At 43.9% G+C, this 16983-nt stretch overlaps 2 protein-coding genes across 3 annotated transcripts; one reads left to right on the top strand and one right to left on the bottom strand.

The window, feature by feature from the left end:
* The first annotated feature begins 172 nt into the window (after positions 1-172).
* usp14 (ubiquitin specific peptidase 14 (tRNA-guanine transglycosylase)) lies at positions 173-6481 on the top strand. The gene is made up of 16 exons (XM_084546726.1): positions 173-334; positions 1263-1408; positions 1837-1869; positions 1964-2068; positions 2854-2957; positions 3056-3114; positions 3193-3323; positions 3414-3494; positions 3594-3676; positions 3778-3892; positions 3978-4043; positions 4137-4229; positions 4318-4446; positions 4561-4621; positions 5480-5587; positions 5684-6481. The coding sequence occupies exons 1-16, from the start codon at positions 319-321 to the stop codon at positions 5827-5829; spliced, it is 1476 nt and encodes a 491-aa protein (XP_084402852.1). The 5' UTR covers positions 173-318; the 3' UTR covers positions 5830-6481.
* A 391-nt stretch (positions 6482-6872) lies between these two features.
* Positions 6873-12464, bottom strand: thoc1 (THO complex 1). 2 transcript variants are annotated; one of them, XM_084546724.1, is made up of 21 exons: positions 12388-12464; positions 12104-12177; positions 11945-12005; positions 11791-11860; positions 11254-11372; positions 11105-11153; positions 10921-11016; positions 10725-10807; positions 10572-10645; positions 10372-10480; positions 10110-10244; positions 9362-9462; positions 9201-9267; positions 8976-9026; positions 8790-8860; positions 8589-8684; positions 8300-8365; positions 8107-8190; positions 7816-7963; positions 7629-7713; positions 6873-7300 (listed from the first exon to the last, which is right to left on the bottom strand). In XM_084546724.1, the coding sequence occupies exons 1-21, from the start codon at positions 12433-12435 to the stop codon at positions 7023-7025; spliced, it is 1965 nt and encodes a 654-aa protein (XP_084402850.1). In that variant the 5' UTR covers positions 12436-12464; the 3' UTR covers positions 6873-7022. The 2 variants fall into 2 exon arrangements, with proteins under 2 accessions (XP_084402850.1, XP_084402851.1); XM_084546725.1 differs by lacking the exon at positions 6873-7300 and adding an exon at positions 7307-7467.
* Positions 12465-16983: the final 4519 nt, after the last annotated feature.

Genomic DNA, 16983 nt, shown 5'->3' with positions numbered 1-16983 from the left:
AAATTACTGTTAATTTTCACAATTAATTTCAAATATTCAAGTAATCCCAGAGTAAACCTGCAAATACTGACTCTTAAATACTGTAACGCATGCGTCTAGGCGGAAGTAATCTGGGCGTGTGTGGCCTGATTGCGTTTCACGCAGCAGGACGGCTAGCAGATGTCAGAGCGCATCGATAAGTTCCCAGCGTGTTGTTGCAGCGTCATTCTGTTTGAATGAAGTTCAGACCGAGAACTAGCCAACTCTTCATTCGCGCCCCGGTGGACTGAAACAGGAAAAAAAAAACAAGGGAGTTGAGGAAGTAAAAGATTGCCAAACATGCCGGTGTTTACAGGTATGATACATTTTCAATACAACGCATCCATTGTCACGGGAGAAGATGGTAAAAGCGTGAATCATTGCACGTGTTTTTGTGCGGCAGCATAAATTACATTAGCTTGTTAGCTTAGCTAGCTTTAGCGTGATGTGCAGTTAGCGTGCTAAAGGTGGGAGGCACTCTGTCATATTCTTAGGCCGCTGGTGAAGTTCTTTAAGAAACCACTATTAACAGACATTACAACATACTCAACTGTTAGATTGATGTTTGTTAGTGTTGTTTACGGGATGTGTTTGGCGTAGCCGGCTAAGCTAACTGTCTTCTGACACAAAACAGAAATCAGCTACTGTCTAGCTAACTGTCAGCTAGCTAAGTTAGCCAGGTAAACTCAAAGTAAGGTGGTTTAACGTGTTATTAAAAGTCACCGACTCGCACCACAACGTGTGCGCATTTAGAAGCTTTACTGTCACTTTAGGACATTTTGTTTTTGCAACAGTGTGAAAATAACCAAACCACGCAGTTTACTAGCATAGATAGCATTGCTAACAAAGCTAGCCAAATCATGAGTGTACAGTTTATACGGTTTTCCCTGCAGTGGCGGCTTATTAGAGACAAACAATGATTAAAAAACAAACATTTTACTTCTTTTACATGGTGATAATCATATATGTGTTACTAAAATGTCCAAGCTAAGTCTTTATAGCTCTAAATACGCAGCCTAACGGATGTTTATTTGTTAGCTTCCACTTTGTGTTTTTGGGCGACAGACAGTTGGGCTGTCCACTTAGCTGCCTGATTCCTTGCAGCGATTCACTGCTGCTGCTAGCTATATGCTGTGTCATACATGGCAGCAGTTGTTTGACAAAGTTGTGGTGTTTCCCAACAGTCACATGAGGGGGGAAGCTTGATATGTTGTGCTATTTCCGTGTGTGTGTGTGTCTTTCAGTGAATGTGAAATGGGGCAAAGAGAAGTTTGATGCAGTGGAGCTCAACACTGAGGAGCCTCCCATGGTTTTCAAGGCTCAGCTCTTTGCCTTGACAGGAGTCCAGCCAGACAGACAGAAGGTCATGGTGAAGGGAGGCACTCTGAAGGTACCAAAAACTTTTAAAAATGTGGACGAATAAGGCATCTTTTTCTATATATTCTTTTTCTTCCTGTCAACAAATCCACAAATCATTATTTAATTGACCCCTTATAATTATTGCAAATACAGCTGACGCAGGTTTAGCTGTTCATTGTCCCAAACACATCAAAGGGCTGTAGGGATATGTGCCTTCATGCGGCGTCCTGCTCCGACAAATTTGGGTTTTGTTGGCAAAAAAATAAACAAAGTGTGCCAGGAGTTATTTTTAAAAAATGAAACCGCATCTGTGACCATTTTGATCAAGTATCGAGAGACATGATTTCATATTGGTGCTCATTTACGGGACTTGACATCAATAAGAGCAATAAAAAGCCACATTTGTCTTATCGATTATATGTTTTCAAGGAGCTAACGGTTGTTCTGGCTTTATTCTAGGACGACGAGTGGGGAAACATTAAACTGAAAAATGTGAGTATTTATGATGCGTTTTGAAGCTTTAAAGACATAAAATGTGAGTAAAATAACCTACTGACCTGTATATATTTTTTTTTTTTTTAAATAGGGAATGACTCTGCTGATGATGGGCTCAGCAGAGGCCCTGCCCGAGGAGCCTGCTGTCCGGCCCATGTTTGTGGAGGACATGACTGAGGAGCAGCTGGCCTCGGCGGTGAGTAAGCCTGAAAATTACCAGTAAGCCCAAAATAAATATTGTGATTGATGCTTTCTGCGCTGACGTGGCCACTTTAAACGAGTTTTTATTTTTTTTTCCCCCCCTCAATATGATGTTTACCAACTAGAGAACAGAATTAACTTAAATGCACGGCGTACAGTTTTGAGTGTGTCGGCTGCAGAAAATAAGATCTGAAACTGCAGTCGGCGAGCTGTTTTGTTGTTGTCACGAATTTATGGCATTGTTTTAAAGAACCTTTTTACTGAGCGGCATGTTTGCACCAAGAGTGTTATGAATTACAAACTGCCGTGCGGTTTGATTCGCCTCATTCTTCAGCTCCTCGTAGTGAAAAACGTTTTAAGAGAGAACAAGAGACGCTGATTGATCGTCTGTGATGATGCAAGTAGAGAATCTCTTTTATGAAACCCACACAAATCATTTGTGTAAGTAGGTCCTCGCGGCAGAGTGAGTCACCATGAATGAATGAAAAATGATTGGAATTGAGGATGGATTTTTTTAAAGACCCAAGTTTAAAGTCAATGTTTCTACATGGCTAACATCCAGAGTACTGGAAGCAGACGACATGACAACCCTTTATGATAAAATCGCCTCGAAGTGGAAAGTGTTGATTCTGTATTGTCGTCACTTGTGAGAATCTCTTGTGTACAATGAAGCTTGATTAGTTTTTTAACAGAAGATGGAGCATTTTATTAGAATATAATTTTAAACGGTGTTTCACTTGAGGATCTTATCCCTCTCCGTGTCTTATCCATCATCTTCAGATGGAGCTTCCTTGTGGGCTGACAAACTTGGGTAACACCTGCTACATGAACGCCACGGTGCAGTGTCTACGTTCTGTGCCAGAGCTGAAAACTGCACTCAGGAGGTCAGTGTTTCTGCAGTTACTGGGCTATCTATGAACAGACAATATCTTTAAGGGGTTTACAGCCTTTCCTTGCAGCTGAATTTATGTGTGGCCTACAGGTATTCAGGTGCCCTGCGATCTTCAGGGGCAAATGCACCATCACAGTACATCACAGCAGGTACGGTATGAAGAACCATGAATTGTCAGCCTTGTCAAATAACAGCCATATATTAATGTCTGACATATTTCTCCTTAGCCCTTCGGGACTTATACGAGACCATGGAGAAGACCTCGTCCAGCCTCCCACCCATTATTTTGCTGCAGTTCCTTCACATGGCCTTTCCACAGTTTGCTGAGAAGGGGGACCAGGGACAGTACCTCCAGCAGGTGAGAACTTCCGCACCACAGCTTTACAGAGCCCCACGAACCACATGATCGTGCACGTCTTGACAACGTTTTGCTTTAACAAACCTTCAGGATGCCAACGAGTGCTGGCTGCAGATGATGAGAGTGCTTCAGCAGAAATTGGAGCCACTAGAGCCAGAGACTGCCATGGAGGTAAACCCTTTTTTAATCTTGTTTGCTTCTGTAATGCAAGGATGGATGCGTAATTAATGAGTCCGAGAGGGGTAACGTGTTTTGTTTTTCAATCGTCAGACTGAGTCTGAGAGCGGAGCCGCCTCCGCCTCCACAAAGAAGAACTTCATCGACCAGTATTTTGGCGTAGAATTTGAAACTTCGTATCCTTGCTTCGTGTTTTATTTCTTGGTTCTGTGTGGTTTGAGTGTTAAAAGTCGGAGTCGGCGGTGTTGCCAGGCTTTTTCTTAACTCCACCGTTCAGCATGAAATGCACAGAGTCCGAGGAGGAAGAGCCAATCAAGGGCAAGGAGAGCCAGCTCCAGCTCAGTTGCTTCATCAACCAGGAAGTCAAATACCTTGCAACAGGACTAAGGCTGGTATGTATAGGGACAATCCTGAGGTACACATCTGGCAAACAGTTAGTTTGTCACCAGGGATCTAATCATGTTTCTGCCCCTTCAGAGACTGCAAGAAGAAATCACAAAAATGTCTCCAACCTTGGACAGAAACGCTCTGTATATAAAATCTGTAAGTGTTTTTTATTTATCTGAAATAGGTACTGATTTTCTTGATATTTGCAAACACGAGTGTGACTTTTATTATTATTTCTCCTCCCACCAGTCAAAACTTAGCCGCCTCCCTGCCTACCTGACTGTTCAAATGGTCAGGTTTTTCTACAAAGAGAAGGAGTCCGTCAACGCAAAAGTTCTTAAGGTTCGTCTCCAGACGCCGTCTTTTCTCACCTGTGACAGAGCTCGCTGTAATCGGCTCTTTAAATCTCAAATATTGTGTATCTTTGAAGGATGTCAAGTTCCCGCTGATGCTGGATGTTTACGAGCTGTGCACCTCAGAGCTCCAGGAGAAAATGTTGCCGGTCAGGTCAAAGTTTAAGGAGATGGAGGACAAGAAGCTAGAGAAACAGCAACAAAAGGTAACACATACCTATTGCTGTCATTTCTTTTTCCTCTCCTCTTTGCTGTTGTGCTTTTACATTTATACTACAGACCAGCTTAATACCACTTCTGTACGTCTCCTTTTGCACTAGGTGGTGAAGAAACCAGACGCTGCAAAAGATGTGAAATACGAGCCTTTCTCATTCCCAGATGGTACGTTGATGCATGACACCGACACGCCCAGCAGCGAGGGCTTTAAATGCTGCTAAATGATGCCATTGTCAATACCGGTTTGTTGAAAAGATAGAAATCGCATTACAGAGACTCTAGTTGGTCTGCTTTATGTATAGTTTAAATGGCATGCAGCAGTTTTCTGTTAAGCTGGGCTCAGACCGGAGGAGGTTTGATTTGATTTATCCCCGAATTAACCCCTCTTAACCGAGGTTTGGCCGTACATTCATTGGGGCTGCCTCGATTTATCCGTGTTTGATATTTAGAGTGCTTTCACAACAACAGAGAAGGACGCAGAGCAGCTGACGATGCTGTCAAGCAGTAGTAAACATTCTAGCTAATGTTAGCATGCCACTGTTGACAGATAAAGAAACGAACATTTAAACAACTCACCTCCGTTGCTGACTGAAAAATACACAAAACATTTTCCCATTCACTCATTTACACTTCTGCTTTTTTTTATTTTTCTCAGTGGGGCTTCCTCTCACTGCAAAGTCTTACATTACTACATGCTACTTTTTCTTCTTTTAGTTTCCTTACTGTTTTGCAAACAAGCCTGTAGGTGCGTTACTGCCACCTGCTGGACAATAGTGGGGGATCAGTACATTTACAGGAAGTTCTTTCACTAGTAGTGCATTCATTGTTCCCTAAACTAGCACAAAAATGTAAATATCCTGGAGTGTGGCATCGTTTTTAAATCTTTTAGCATGTGCAAGTTTGAGATTAGAAAGAATATTTGCAACGCTACCTGTAGTCAGAGCCTAACTTTACTGTCCTGATTGATTTGAGAGGAGACTTTTCTCTAAGGCTCTAAATCATAGATGGTTTTTCTTCTCTTAGACTGTGGTTCCAACAACAGCGGCTACTACGACCTGCAGGCCGTGCTGACACACCAAGGCCGCTCCAGCTCATCAGGTCACTATGTGGGATGGGTCAAGAGGAAAGAAGGTAATAAACCGCAGCTTTTTCATAAATAAAGCCTCGAGTATCATCAGCCAATCGATGTCCAGGAAGTTAATGTTTTCTTTTTCTCCCTCCGACCAGATGAGTGGGTCAAGTTTGACGACGACAAGGTGAGTGTGGTGTCTCCGGAGGATATCCTGCGACTGTCCGGGGGCGGAGACTGGCATATAGCGTATGTTCTACTGTACGGGCCCCGGCGGCTGGAAATACTTGAAGAGCAACAGTAGCTGTGGAAGATTTCTTAGACGACATCCAACACACACACACACATGCATACACAAACAAAATGCCATTTCCAAGCACTGTCTGCATAGATGTGCAATAAAACTGGTGTCTTTAAGGATTTGATTACCTTAATTATTATTTTTTTTTGTTTGTTTTGTTTTTGTAACCAACAACACAGATGCTTGTAAAACAAATTCTGTCAAAAAAAAATGTGTTAAGTATTCAACTATAATGGGCTTTGAAAATAGAGAGATGATGAGAGGCGATCTCTGGACTGGAACCGTAACAGGCTTTGAAGTCTCGCTCTGCAGTTTCATTAAATGTTTTATACACATTGTATATTTTTTAAAGCCTTTGATAAGGTGCTCATATCATACAAAGCGTAATATTTCTCTTTAGTCATTTAATCAACTTGTAAAGAAAAAGAAAAAAAAAAAGCATAGCCGAGCTGTTTGTCCTTGACACTCTGGCTTGTACCTTCTCAGATGTTTTTATGGAACACTGTAAAGCCTTTGTTCACCTGTTATAGCCCGCTGGGAAATTTGGGTTCAATCTCAGGCCTTTTAAGTGCTTGGCTCCCATCATCTCCTGGAATTGTTCTCTGATGTATTGACAGTGGGGTTTCTTCTGCCAAATCTTCACTAATGCTCCTTTCGACGTCATGGGGGTGGTGGGGAGTGAGTGTGTGGAGCGGGGAGGAGGGGGAAATGTTTGAGAACAGGTCGCCCTTGTGGTGAACTGCGTGCGGTTAAATAAAGACTTGAGATTCAGCCGTGATGGTTTGCTTCGGTAAGCTTTGAACATTGTTCTCGCTGACGCCCCGTTTTGACGGCTGTACGTTTCAAAAAAAGAAAAAAAAAAATGCTACGCTTCACTTCGTTTCTCCGTGCAGGTTTCCTGATCGCCCCGCCACAATGTGTAAGACATCGACACTCTGTAATAAGTTATTGACTGACTGCTTTTCATAGGTGGTGAAAATAAACTATTCTACCACGATGTGAGACTCTTTCATGTGATCGATGCAACAACAGAACGAACTTCTTACAAGGAAAAAACACATTTATTGGATTTTCTACAGTGTAAAAGCTCAGCTATACTACATACAAAAATTTTTAGTCTCCAATTGTTTTTGGTATGAAAAAGGGATGCTGCAACAATGTAATGGAGGTCATTTCAAGTTAAAAACGGTCTGGTGTTAAGCCTCACTGAGGCTGTCTGCGATCTGGGGGAATCCTGCCGCGTTGAGAGCGCTGACCAGGTTCTCGACGGTAGCTTGCGTTCCCTCTCGGTCCTGCCAGGCCACCAGCAGCAGCTTGGCCTGTATGTCGACGTCCTCGCTGTCCGTCTCGATTTCCCGCAGCTCCGCCGCCTTCATCTCCAAATGAGAAGCCAGCGCCTTCCACTGGGCGCCCAGCTTGGCGGCGATTTCGTCCATCTGCTGGTTGGTCACGGGTTTGCTCTGAATGCTGGGACCTTGAAGAATAGACAATGGGATGGATGGGACGTAAATAGACTCGAGCTCTGAGGAATGTGGTCTAAAAATAAAAGAGTGGTCAAGCTGGGTTGAAGCCAACTGGATCATTTAGCTGTTGGGATGTAGAAAACATGCTTTTCACAGTCCTAGCAGAAGTCGTCGTGGTCTTGTGTGGAAGCATGAGGGAAAACAACACGGTGACGATCAGATGCAAGTATTAAAAATAACAGATGGCTGAATTCTGCTTACAGGGACACCTAAATGCAGTTGAGCCACAGACGAGCTTTATTTTTGGAGAATAAGTACTGAGCAACGAATAAAACTCACTGTCGTTGCTGTCTTTGAGGAGATTGTCTCCATTATCGTCGTCATCCTCTTCTCCTGTCTTGATCTCTTCAGAAGGGATGTCCTTCTGCATGTAAGAGAACACAAATCAGCCTCAGTCAACACTTTCAGGGAGCACTTTTTTTTTTTTTTTTTAATTATAAGAATGAAAACTAAATCAATTCCTCACCGGCAGCTCTTTAGCCAGTTTGCTAACCATGCTGTCCAGGTAGTCTGCGAGGCTCTTGAACTTCTGGTTCGTTGGCTGAAAGAAGTGAGGACTTCTCCTGGAGAGCAGCCTCAAAGCGCGCCAGCCGTAGTTTGGGTTTCGCACAACCCTGAGAGGTTTAACATGACGAGAGGAGAAGAAATAAGAAAATCTGATCCGTGTATAAAATCTTAATCATGTAAATTAGGCACTATCCAACAGTCCAGGACACAAGACACAGGACTTTCACTTGTTCCTTCATGGCCCACTTACTTGTACTCGTCCTCCACCATGTTAGCCGGGTCGGCCTGTTCGATGGCTTCCGCAAAGAATTCATCCAGCGAAGGCATGAACTCCCTGAAAGAAAACCCTCTGATGTAAGGAACTCATTTTACAGACGTTTACAGAACGATGGAAGTGTCTGCGTGTGTCAGGAATTTGCTTCCTTTCCTTCTGAGTCACTGACCTGCTATCCGACTTGCAGGCCTCCATGTTGTCGTGGTTCAGGTTCCACAGCCGAGTCAACTCGTCGCTAAAATAAACAAAACAGACCTTGAGTGATGCTGACTCCACTGTAGCTTCGGTGACAGCCTAGCCTAGTCTAGTACCCCACGGTCGAAGTTGGGGTTAGTCTAACATCTGCCGGGCCAGTCAAATGTGGCAGACTTTACGAGATGGACAGAAGAGTATCTCTAAGTATTTCCAAAACACAATCTACATAGTTTTGCTGCTTTAGTCAACACTCTTTGACATACTTTCCCATAAAAATCTTGCGGTCTGGCCCTTTTCCAAGGAAGTCTTCAGGCGCTTGTCTTTTCCTGGTGGGTCTTTTGGGTTTGTCATCTACAGTTCTGTTAAAAGGAGCAAAGTGGGACCACGTGTCATTTTGACATTTTGTTGTAACAAAATGAAACAATTATCCGTCAGAGCTACCGTACTACACCGCGCTGCCGTACCTTTCTTTCACAAAGCTTGGACATCCCTCATTTTTCCAGCCATTCCAGTTCTCCTCCGTGTTGAGGATGTGCTGTCAAAGACAACAACAACTCCAGTGTTACTTGTGCGCGGAGAACGACACAGCGTGTGATTGTGCACAGAAGGAGCTAATTTAACGACATTAGCATTCCCAAAGCATGACTTACCTCGACCATGGTGGCAAACTTGTCACCATCAGGAGGGATTTCTCTCAGCAGCTACAAGAGCAGAGCACAGATGCGTTTTTATTCTCTCTCTGTCCTGCTGCCGTGACAATAAAAAGGCCTCACCAAGAACCTTAGCAAAACAAAGCTGACTAGATAGGATTTTTCAGTGAAGCAAATGTATTAATGCACCGTGTGTACAGTCTGTCAGTATAACACAGGACTGACCTGATATACCAGTTTAGTCGTCTCTTCAATCCATGTAGTCTGGTCATCGTTCAGAACACAGCTGGAGCTGGACGAGGACAGAAAACAGTGGTAAAAATGAAGCTCAAAATCAACACAAGTAAGTTTGTTTACTCTTCTACCAGTCCAGAGACATGCTCCACCTTTTGAACTTGACCTGACCCTTCAGGTACTGGAAGAGGATGAGGTATTGCAGTAGTATGTGGCGCCTGAAGTTGCTGTCGCTGAGCTGCAAGTCCATCAGCTGCAGATAAAGAAGGAGGGAATAAAGAGAGGAATGGTCAAACAATAGCCTTGATGAATTTATTAAGGATGTTTAAATAAATACAGTTAAGGTTGCACCTTATTTAACTGTGTACACTGATCAGCCACAACATTAAAACCACTGACAGGAGAAGTGAATAACGTTGACCATCTTGTGACAATTCAATGTTCTGCTGGGAAATGTTTGGACCTGACATTCATGTGGATGTTACTTAGACATGTACCACCCACCTAGACCAGACCAGGCACCCCCACCCCATAGCAATGACACTCCTTGATGGCAGCAGCCATCCCCAGCCTGACAAGGACTCAAAAAAAACAGGACAAACAGCACGAGGTGTTGACCTGGCCTCCAAATTCACTAGTTCCCAAACTGATCAAGTATTTGTGGGATGCACTGGAACAAGCCTGATTTACAGAGGCCCCTCTCCTCAACACATAGGACTCAAAGACCCCCACTAACAACATCCTGTTCCCAGACACCACAGGACACCCTCAGAAGGCCCATGTCCATTCTCTGATGAGTCACAACTGTTTTGGAGGCACAAGGGAGACCTACACAATTTTAGGAAGGTGGTCATAATGTTATGCCAGATTGGTGTATATTGAAAAAAGAAGTTTCCTTACCTTCTCACTTGTGAGGAACTTGGCAAAGTAAACATGGTCTCCACCAGATGCTCTCAGCTCCTCCAGCTTCCTCTTAGAGGCCTGTGTGTCATCCAACTTGAAACTCTTGAACACTGCCAGCGTCTCATCCGAGAACTGTGTCGGACACAAAGCAATTCACACTGGAAGTGAGTCTTTTTTTTTTTCTTAAAAGAGCCTCCTTGCACATCTGCTATTATCTGACGAATGCAGAGCAGAAAGAACATTTTAAAGCCTCATTTACCTTCAGGAACGTCATCCATGAGAATTTATCGTAACACTGCAAAGGGTTTCTGAAGTAGTCCTGCAGCGTCCAGAACTTTCTGTACAAGTTGTAGTCGATTGGAATAGAACTGAAAGCATAATGTGGTACGGTTTTAATAAACTTATGAAACAGACAGATTCAAAAGCGTTAGCTAGTTAACACAAAGCTAGACTTCTTACCACGGTGCAGGTGCATCATCCTCTCCCATTTCCCCTTCCTCCACTTCCATACCATCTTCCTTCTCTTCTGTGTGCTATAAAAAGCACAAAACCAAAAGTTCACTTAAACGTTTTTGATTAAAAAAATATTATTCTTAGGTGTCGTCACTTTACCTTTTGGCCAAGAGTGCTTTCTTGTTCATTTTTGTTGAACACTGTAATATTGTCCAGATTAAACTGGCTCTGTAGATTGAGACCTGGTTCAAAAGACAAAATAACACAAAATTATTATCATATTATTACAACACATTATTACTATTATACTGATCTCTTACTTGTTTAAAAGATAAAATACTGTTCTGTTCATTACCTGATTTTTCAGACAGAGGGAAGAGACGCGCCAGGAAAAGCTGGATCCGCCCACAGAATACAGTGTTCTGGGATTTAGACAGCCTCCTCAAAAGATCTACACAGACAGAAAAGTTGCTCACAGACTGCTCTGCTTCATGAAAACAGAAAAGCGTACATCAACAAGAACGAGAGAGGATCCTTACCGTTACACATCCTCAACAAATAGTTCTTCCCTGCAGTGTAAAAGGAGCTCTGGTAGAAAGGGAGAGCAGAGGTTTGGTGAGGAAAGTATCTACGTTATACCTGACAAATATTTTTAGCCGACTTTGCCGAACGGGCGCAGCTTATTTACCGATTTCCAGGTGGAGACGTTCTCTTCCACAAAAGTGAATATCTTGTCACAGAGGTCGAGAGGAAGGCAGTCGAGTATGTCTCCCAGCAGGACGAAAGGAGTTGTAGCAGAGCAGATACCTGCGTGGAGAAAGGGAAATAGAAAGGCAAAAATATCAACCACGGGGTTTGATAGTGATCAGTGATCGTCTATAGATTCTGCAATGAAACACAGGCGACAAATGTATTGTGGAGGGAAATAAACAAGTGTAAAAGCAGCATGGCTGGGGTAAGACGACACCATACACCCGATGGTTCCTTATACACAACCATCAGATGATTCTAGCCACCTTTTGCAGGTCGTCACACTTAAAACACATCTACAGCTGCCCTTAGTTCCACATGTAAGTTTGGTTTTATAGAAAGTTAGCTTTATGTTAGCTTCTTTTGCTGTACTCTTTTTGCACCGCCTGATTGTCTTTGTTTATACGTAGGATTTTGTTAAGTAATACAGAAAATTATTCAAAGAAAAAAATACAGTTATAAGGCACTAACATACCCTCTGTAACGGCATCAATGCTCAGGTAGATCAGAGACAGGTAGTCATCACAGTTCGCCTTCTGCTCAACCTGCGGACACAATGAGCGTTAACAGCTCGATTCAACTCAATGTGCAAACACGAATTAGACAAAATAATGGTAATAATTTCTTACAATCTGATCACCAAGGACCCCCCTGAGAGCCTGGTCAAGTGTGGTCTTCTTTTCCGTCTCACTGGAACATACGAGAAAAGAAAGTGGTTGCTAAAGATGTAGGCTGGTGGAATTACATGCTAATGATGTGTGCTCAAAAAACAAACAGAGATCACTCACTTGCCGGGGATTTGGTTAAAAGTATTGATCAAGTGTTTGCTGGTTTTGCCAGATATCGCATGTCTGGCAGACGCCTGAAGTCGTGCGAGAGGGAAGGAGAGGACATTGTGAGAGGATAGCCTGTACGTTAGCTAAGCTTCATTTGCTAGCTGCTATGGTAACAGATCAAGAGCAAACACACGCGTTCATTTATCAGCCTGGTATCTGGCTACGGGTTTGACTACGGGGTAATGTATAAAACCGAACACGTTTAGACGAAGAAATGAAACCGAGTGGCTTCTCACCGTAAATTTGTCTTTAGCGTCGATAAAATTAAATAAGGACGGCGACATCTTTACTCTCCCCCAACCGGAAGCTGCAGTTAAACCTCTTCCGGTTTCTGCGAACGCGGGGAGGGCTGCATCCAAGAGCTCTCTGACCCGGCGTTAGTTACCAACACTAACTACGCGTTTTTCTACGGAAGCTATTACATACACTTGGGAAAAATAAATAAAAATCATAATAAATATTTTTTTTTCATTCATTCATTCATTCATTCATCTTCTGTAACCGCTTGTCCTGTGAAGGGTTGCGTTTTGTTTTAGCAAAAAAAAAAAAAAAAAAATTCTATTTATATGAGAAAAAATAATAATTTTTGAGTTTTTATCTTATATATTTTACAGTTCTCCCTTCACAGATGTGAAGATTTGCTGCTTTCATAATAATTTAAATAATTTTGAGGTTTATATTATTGGCTGGGCAAAACACGTTTTTTGAGAGTATTTTCTGATTTTTTTGGTTAGTGTCTGTTGTGTGTTATGCAAAAAATATACAACAGATTTTTCCAAAAAATCTGAGAGTAATTAGAACCAAAATACGATTATTTTATAAATATTTGAGACATGCTTCTCTTCTTGTGTCTGTGTTGGATAGAAGAATACTGTAGACATATTTGGGAAAGTAAGGTTGCCATTTGGCCTGACTCTAATACCACCTTGTTGTTCAACATAGAAATGTCATGTCTATACATTGAAAATACAATTAATGAAAAAATAAAAACATGATCAAAAACTCATTTATGTATTTAAATTTACTTTATTACTTTATTTTTTTTACACAGTAACATCATTCATGATTCTCTTCACCTGGGTAGAAAAGGACATTAAACCTTTAGAAGGTATTTTCAAAAGAGTAAAATTCTTACTCTTTCCTTTCTTGGCAACTTGCATTCTCTTGTGCTAAAACTGCCAGGACACGGAAGCCGACAATAATCCATGTGCAGTTTTCCACCTTCAACTCAGGTTTCTAAAATAAAGCGAATTGACAAAGAGTAAATGTTTTCCAGAGTTATTTATTGCATCCTTACAGTTCCATCCTTGATTAGCACGACAAAAAGAACAAGAAACAGAGTTTTACTGTGCGGTTATGTCTTCAATGTTTTCAAAACAGTTATTTTCCAGGATTGCATTTGTATGTTTCATGGCGCAACTTGATTTAACTGTCTGTCATTCATTGGCTGTTATGGTCATGAATGTGAACTTGAAAAATCAATACCACTTTAAATGCTAAAAGATGTGGACATTTCAAGACTTACTAGACTTTTTAAACACAGCTTATTTACGACGTAAATCATTAATCTCTGCCTCCACTCTCTGCTGCAGCATGTCTGTCTCTCTCATCCAAGTGAAGGAGCTGACATTAGCTAAAGTTGATGTAGTCAACATACCTATATGAGGTCTCTGACATCTTTTTATCACAATCAAAAACTTAGGAACAACTATTTGTCACCGCATGTGTTGTCCCATCAATCTATCGCATAACACTGCATTAGCTCTATCCTCCAAATAGCTGGAAAAGAACTGAAAGTAGCTCTTAAAACATACTGTAATTGAACTGAAAATATATAGAAATCTGATATTTCCTAAATCTTTTTAGCTGAGGCATAAAGACATTTCAAGATTTTCAGCTTGTTGCCTTTCTTTATGTTTCCATTGCCAATAAACATTAAACTGGTAACAGCTGTCTCAGAAAGCTTTGCACTACTGAACTTATATAATGCTATTTGGTCTCTTGACATGACGCTGTTTAGCAGAGGAATTTATTTATTTATTTACTTTTATTCCACAGAAGTTGAGGCTGACATCCCTCAACTTCATTCTTCTCCTGTGTTAAAAGTGGACATAGAGTAAAAAATAAAATGACCACTGAATGAAACTATTTGTTGCATTGAAGACGTTTTTACATCCAGTTTGAAAGACAAGATAAAATTGATTGATTGATTGATTGACTAGTTGATTGATTGTCCACACCAAGCTGATAGAATGTTGACTTCCATGTGACAGGATGTGACATCACCAAGTCAGATGCTTAGATGGAATGTGATGTCATCAAAGAGCAAATCGACATCAAAGCCTGCCTTTGATCTGTAGAATGTTGCCGAGAGTATAAATAGGGCTCAACTCCTGACAGCCATTACAGTGAGTTTTTGATCGGTACCTACCACAATACACACAGCGAGCGAACGTGAAGAATATTTCATATTCAACACAGCGACAGTCAGAGAATCGAATAGTAAACACTACTCGATTTCAAATGGAGACAACAGCTACAAACCCTAACCGCAAGGTTCACAGGGGTAAGTTTAAAGTCTTCCTGCGTGACTTTAAGCACCAAGTCTTCATTCCAACGAAGTCTGCCACGACGTCTGCAGAGGAGAACCAGGAGATGTCTCAGCCAACAAACTCCGGGAAAGCCACTCCTAACTTCCAGGAGGAGGTTGAGCAGAACTTCAGCATGCAGCTCAACGATGAAGACTTTCCAGCACTCCAGACAGAGCAGACTCAACCCCCCGCGCAGGACACCAAGGCCGCTGGCCCGAAAAGGGGACTTCGAAAATGGAGGGACAAGATGGCAACAGCCTTCGGTTTGATTAGGGCAAATCCACAGGCACCAAAAACCGCACTGCTTGCCACATCGCCTAAACTGTCCCCCACAGCCGCCGAAGTACCTGCCACAGCTCTCACAGTACCTGATGCAGCTCCAGGGATTCCTGTCGCAGCTCCCACGGTACGTGAGTCAGCTACTGAGGTGCCTACCGCATCTCCAGATACGCCTGCCGCATTTCCAGAAGTGCCTGCCGTATCTCCAGAAGAGCCCTCCCTATCTCTAGGTGTGCCTGCCACATCTCCAGATATGCCTGCCGGCTCTCCAGAAGTGACTGCCACATCTCTAGAAGTGCCAGCCACAGCTCTCACAGTACCTGATGCAGCTCCAGGGATTCCTGTCGCAGCTCCCACAGTACGTGAGTCAGCTACTGAGGTGCCTACCGCATCTCCAGATACGCCTGCCGCATTTCCAGAAGTGCCTGCCGTATCTCCAGAAGAGCCCTTCCTATCTCTAGGTGTGCCTGCCACATCTCCAGATATGCCTGCTGGCTCTCCAGAAGTGACTGCCACATCTCTAGAAGTGCCAGCCACAGCTCTCACAGTACCTGATGCAGCTCCAGGGATTCCTGTCGCAGCTCCCACAGTACGTGAGTCAGCTACTGAGGTGCCTACCGCATCTCCAGATACGTCTGCCGCATTTCCAGAAGTGCCTGCCGTATCTCCAGAAGAGCCCTCCCCATCTCTAGGTGTGCCTGCCACATCTCCAGATATGCCTGCCGGCTCTCCAGAAGTGACTGCCACATCTCTAGAAGTGCCAGCCACAGCTCTCACAGTACCTGATGCAGCTCCAGGGATTCCTGTCGCAGCTCCCACAGTACGTGAGTCAGCTACTGAGGTGCCTACCGCATCTCCAGATACGCCTGCCGCATTTCCAGAAGTGCCTGCCGTATCTCCAGAAGAGCCCTCCCTATCTCTAGGTGTGCCTGCCGCATCTACAGACATGCCTGCCGGCTCTCCAGAAGTAGCCACCAGGCCTCAGACCGCGGCTTCGGCATTGCCAAAACTGATGGAGTTGACACCCAGAGTGCCGACGTCCACCAGGCCTCAGACCGCGGCTCCGGCTTTGCCAAAACTGATGGAGTTGACACCCAGAGTGCCGACGTCCACCAGGCCTCAGACCGCGGCTCCGGCTTTGCCAAAACTGATGGAGTTGACACCCAGAGTGCCGACGTCCACCAGGCCTCAGACCGCGGCTCCGGCTTTGCCAAAACTGATGGAGTTGACACCCAGAGTGCCGACGTCCACCAGGCCTCAGACCGCGGCTCCGGCTTTGCCAAAACTGATGGAGTTGACACCCAGAGTGCCGACGTCCACCAGGCCTCAGACCGCGGCTCCGGCATTGCCAAAACTGATGGAGTTGACACCCAGAGTACCGACGTCCACCAGGCCTCAGACCGCGGCTCCGGCATTGCCAAAACTGATGGAGTTGACACCCAGAGTGCCGACGTCCACCAGGCCACAGACCGCGGCTCCGGCATTGCCAAAACTGATGGAGTTGACACCCAGAGTGCCGACGTCCACCAGGCCTCAGACCGCGGCTCCGGCATTGCCAAAACTGATGGAGTTGACACCCAGAGTGCCGACGTCCACCAGGCCTCAGACCGCGGCTTCGGCATTGCCAAAACTGATGGAGTTGACACCCAGAGTGCCGACGTCCACCAGGCCTCAGACCGCGGCTTCGGCATTGCCAAAACTGATGGAGTTGACACCCAGAGTGCCGACGTCCACCAGGCCTCAGACTGCGACTCTGGCATTGCCAAAACTGATGGAGTTGACACCTAAAGTGCCGTCGTCAGCCATCAGGCCTCAAAGTGCAGTTTCAGAAATACCTGTCACTGCCAAACTGCTTCCAACAACTTCTACCCTGGCAAAACTGCAGGCTATTACAGAGCCCACACAGCAACCTGCAGCAGCTAAAAAGCATCCGATTCTCCAAATGCTGCGTGGAAACACAGC

Source organism: Chelon labrosus (genome assembly GCF_963514085.1).
Source record: "Chelon labrosus genome assembly, chromosome: 6".
NCBI lineage: Eukaryota > Metazoa > Chordata > Actinopteri > Mugiliformes > Mugilidae > Chelon > Chelon labrosus.
Note: the sequence above shows the minus strand (reverse complement) of the source record. Positions and strands in the feature narration are given on the sequence as shown.

What these genes read in the sequence shown, in the direction of transcription:
- thoc1 (XM_084546724.1), bottom strand. Translation starts at nt 12,435, where the DNA reads ATGTCGCCGTCCTTATTTAATTTTATCGACGCTAAAGACAAATTTACG. An exon ending in GGGTCCTTGGTGATCAGATT is followed by an intron (nt 11,861 to 11,944) that starts GTAAGAAATTAT and finishes TTGTGTCCGCAG; the next exon opens with GTTGAGCAGAAGGCGAACTG. An exon ending in CGCAAGATTTTTATGGGAAA is followed by an intron (nt 8,366 to 8,588) that starts GTATGTCAAAGA and finishes TGTTTATTTTAG; the next exon opens with CGACGAGTTGACTCGGCTGT.
- usp14 (XM_084546726.1), top strand. An exon ending in ACGCTCTGTATATAAAATCT is followed by an intron (nt 4,044 to 4,136) that starts GTAAGTGTTTTT and finishes TCCTCCCACCAG; the next exon opens with TCAAAACTTAGCCGCCTCCC. An exon ending in TCAACGCAAAAGTTCTTAAG is followed by an intron (nt 4,230 to 4,317) that starts GTTCGTCTCCAG and finishes GTATCTTTGAAG; the next exon opens with GATGTCAAGTTCCCGCTGAT.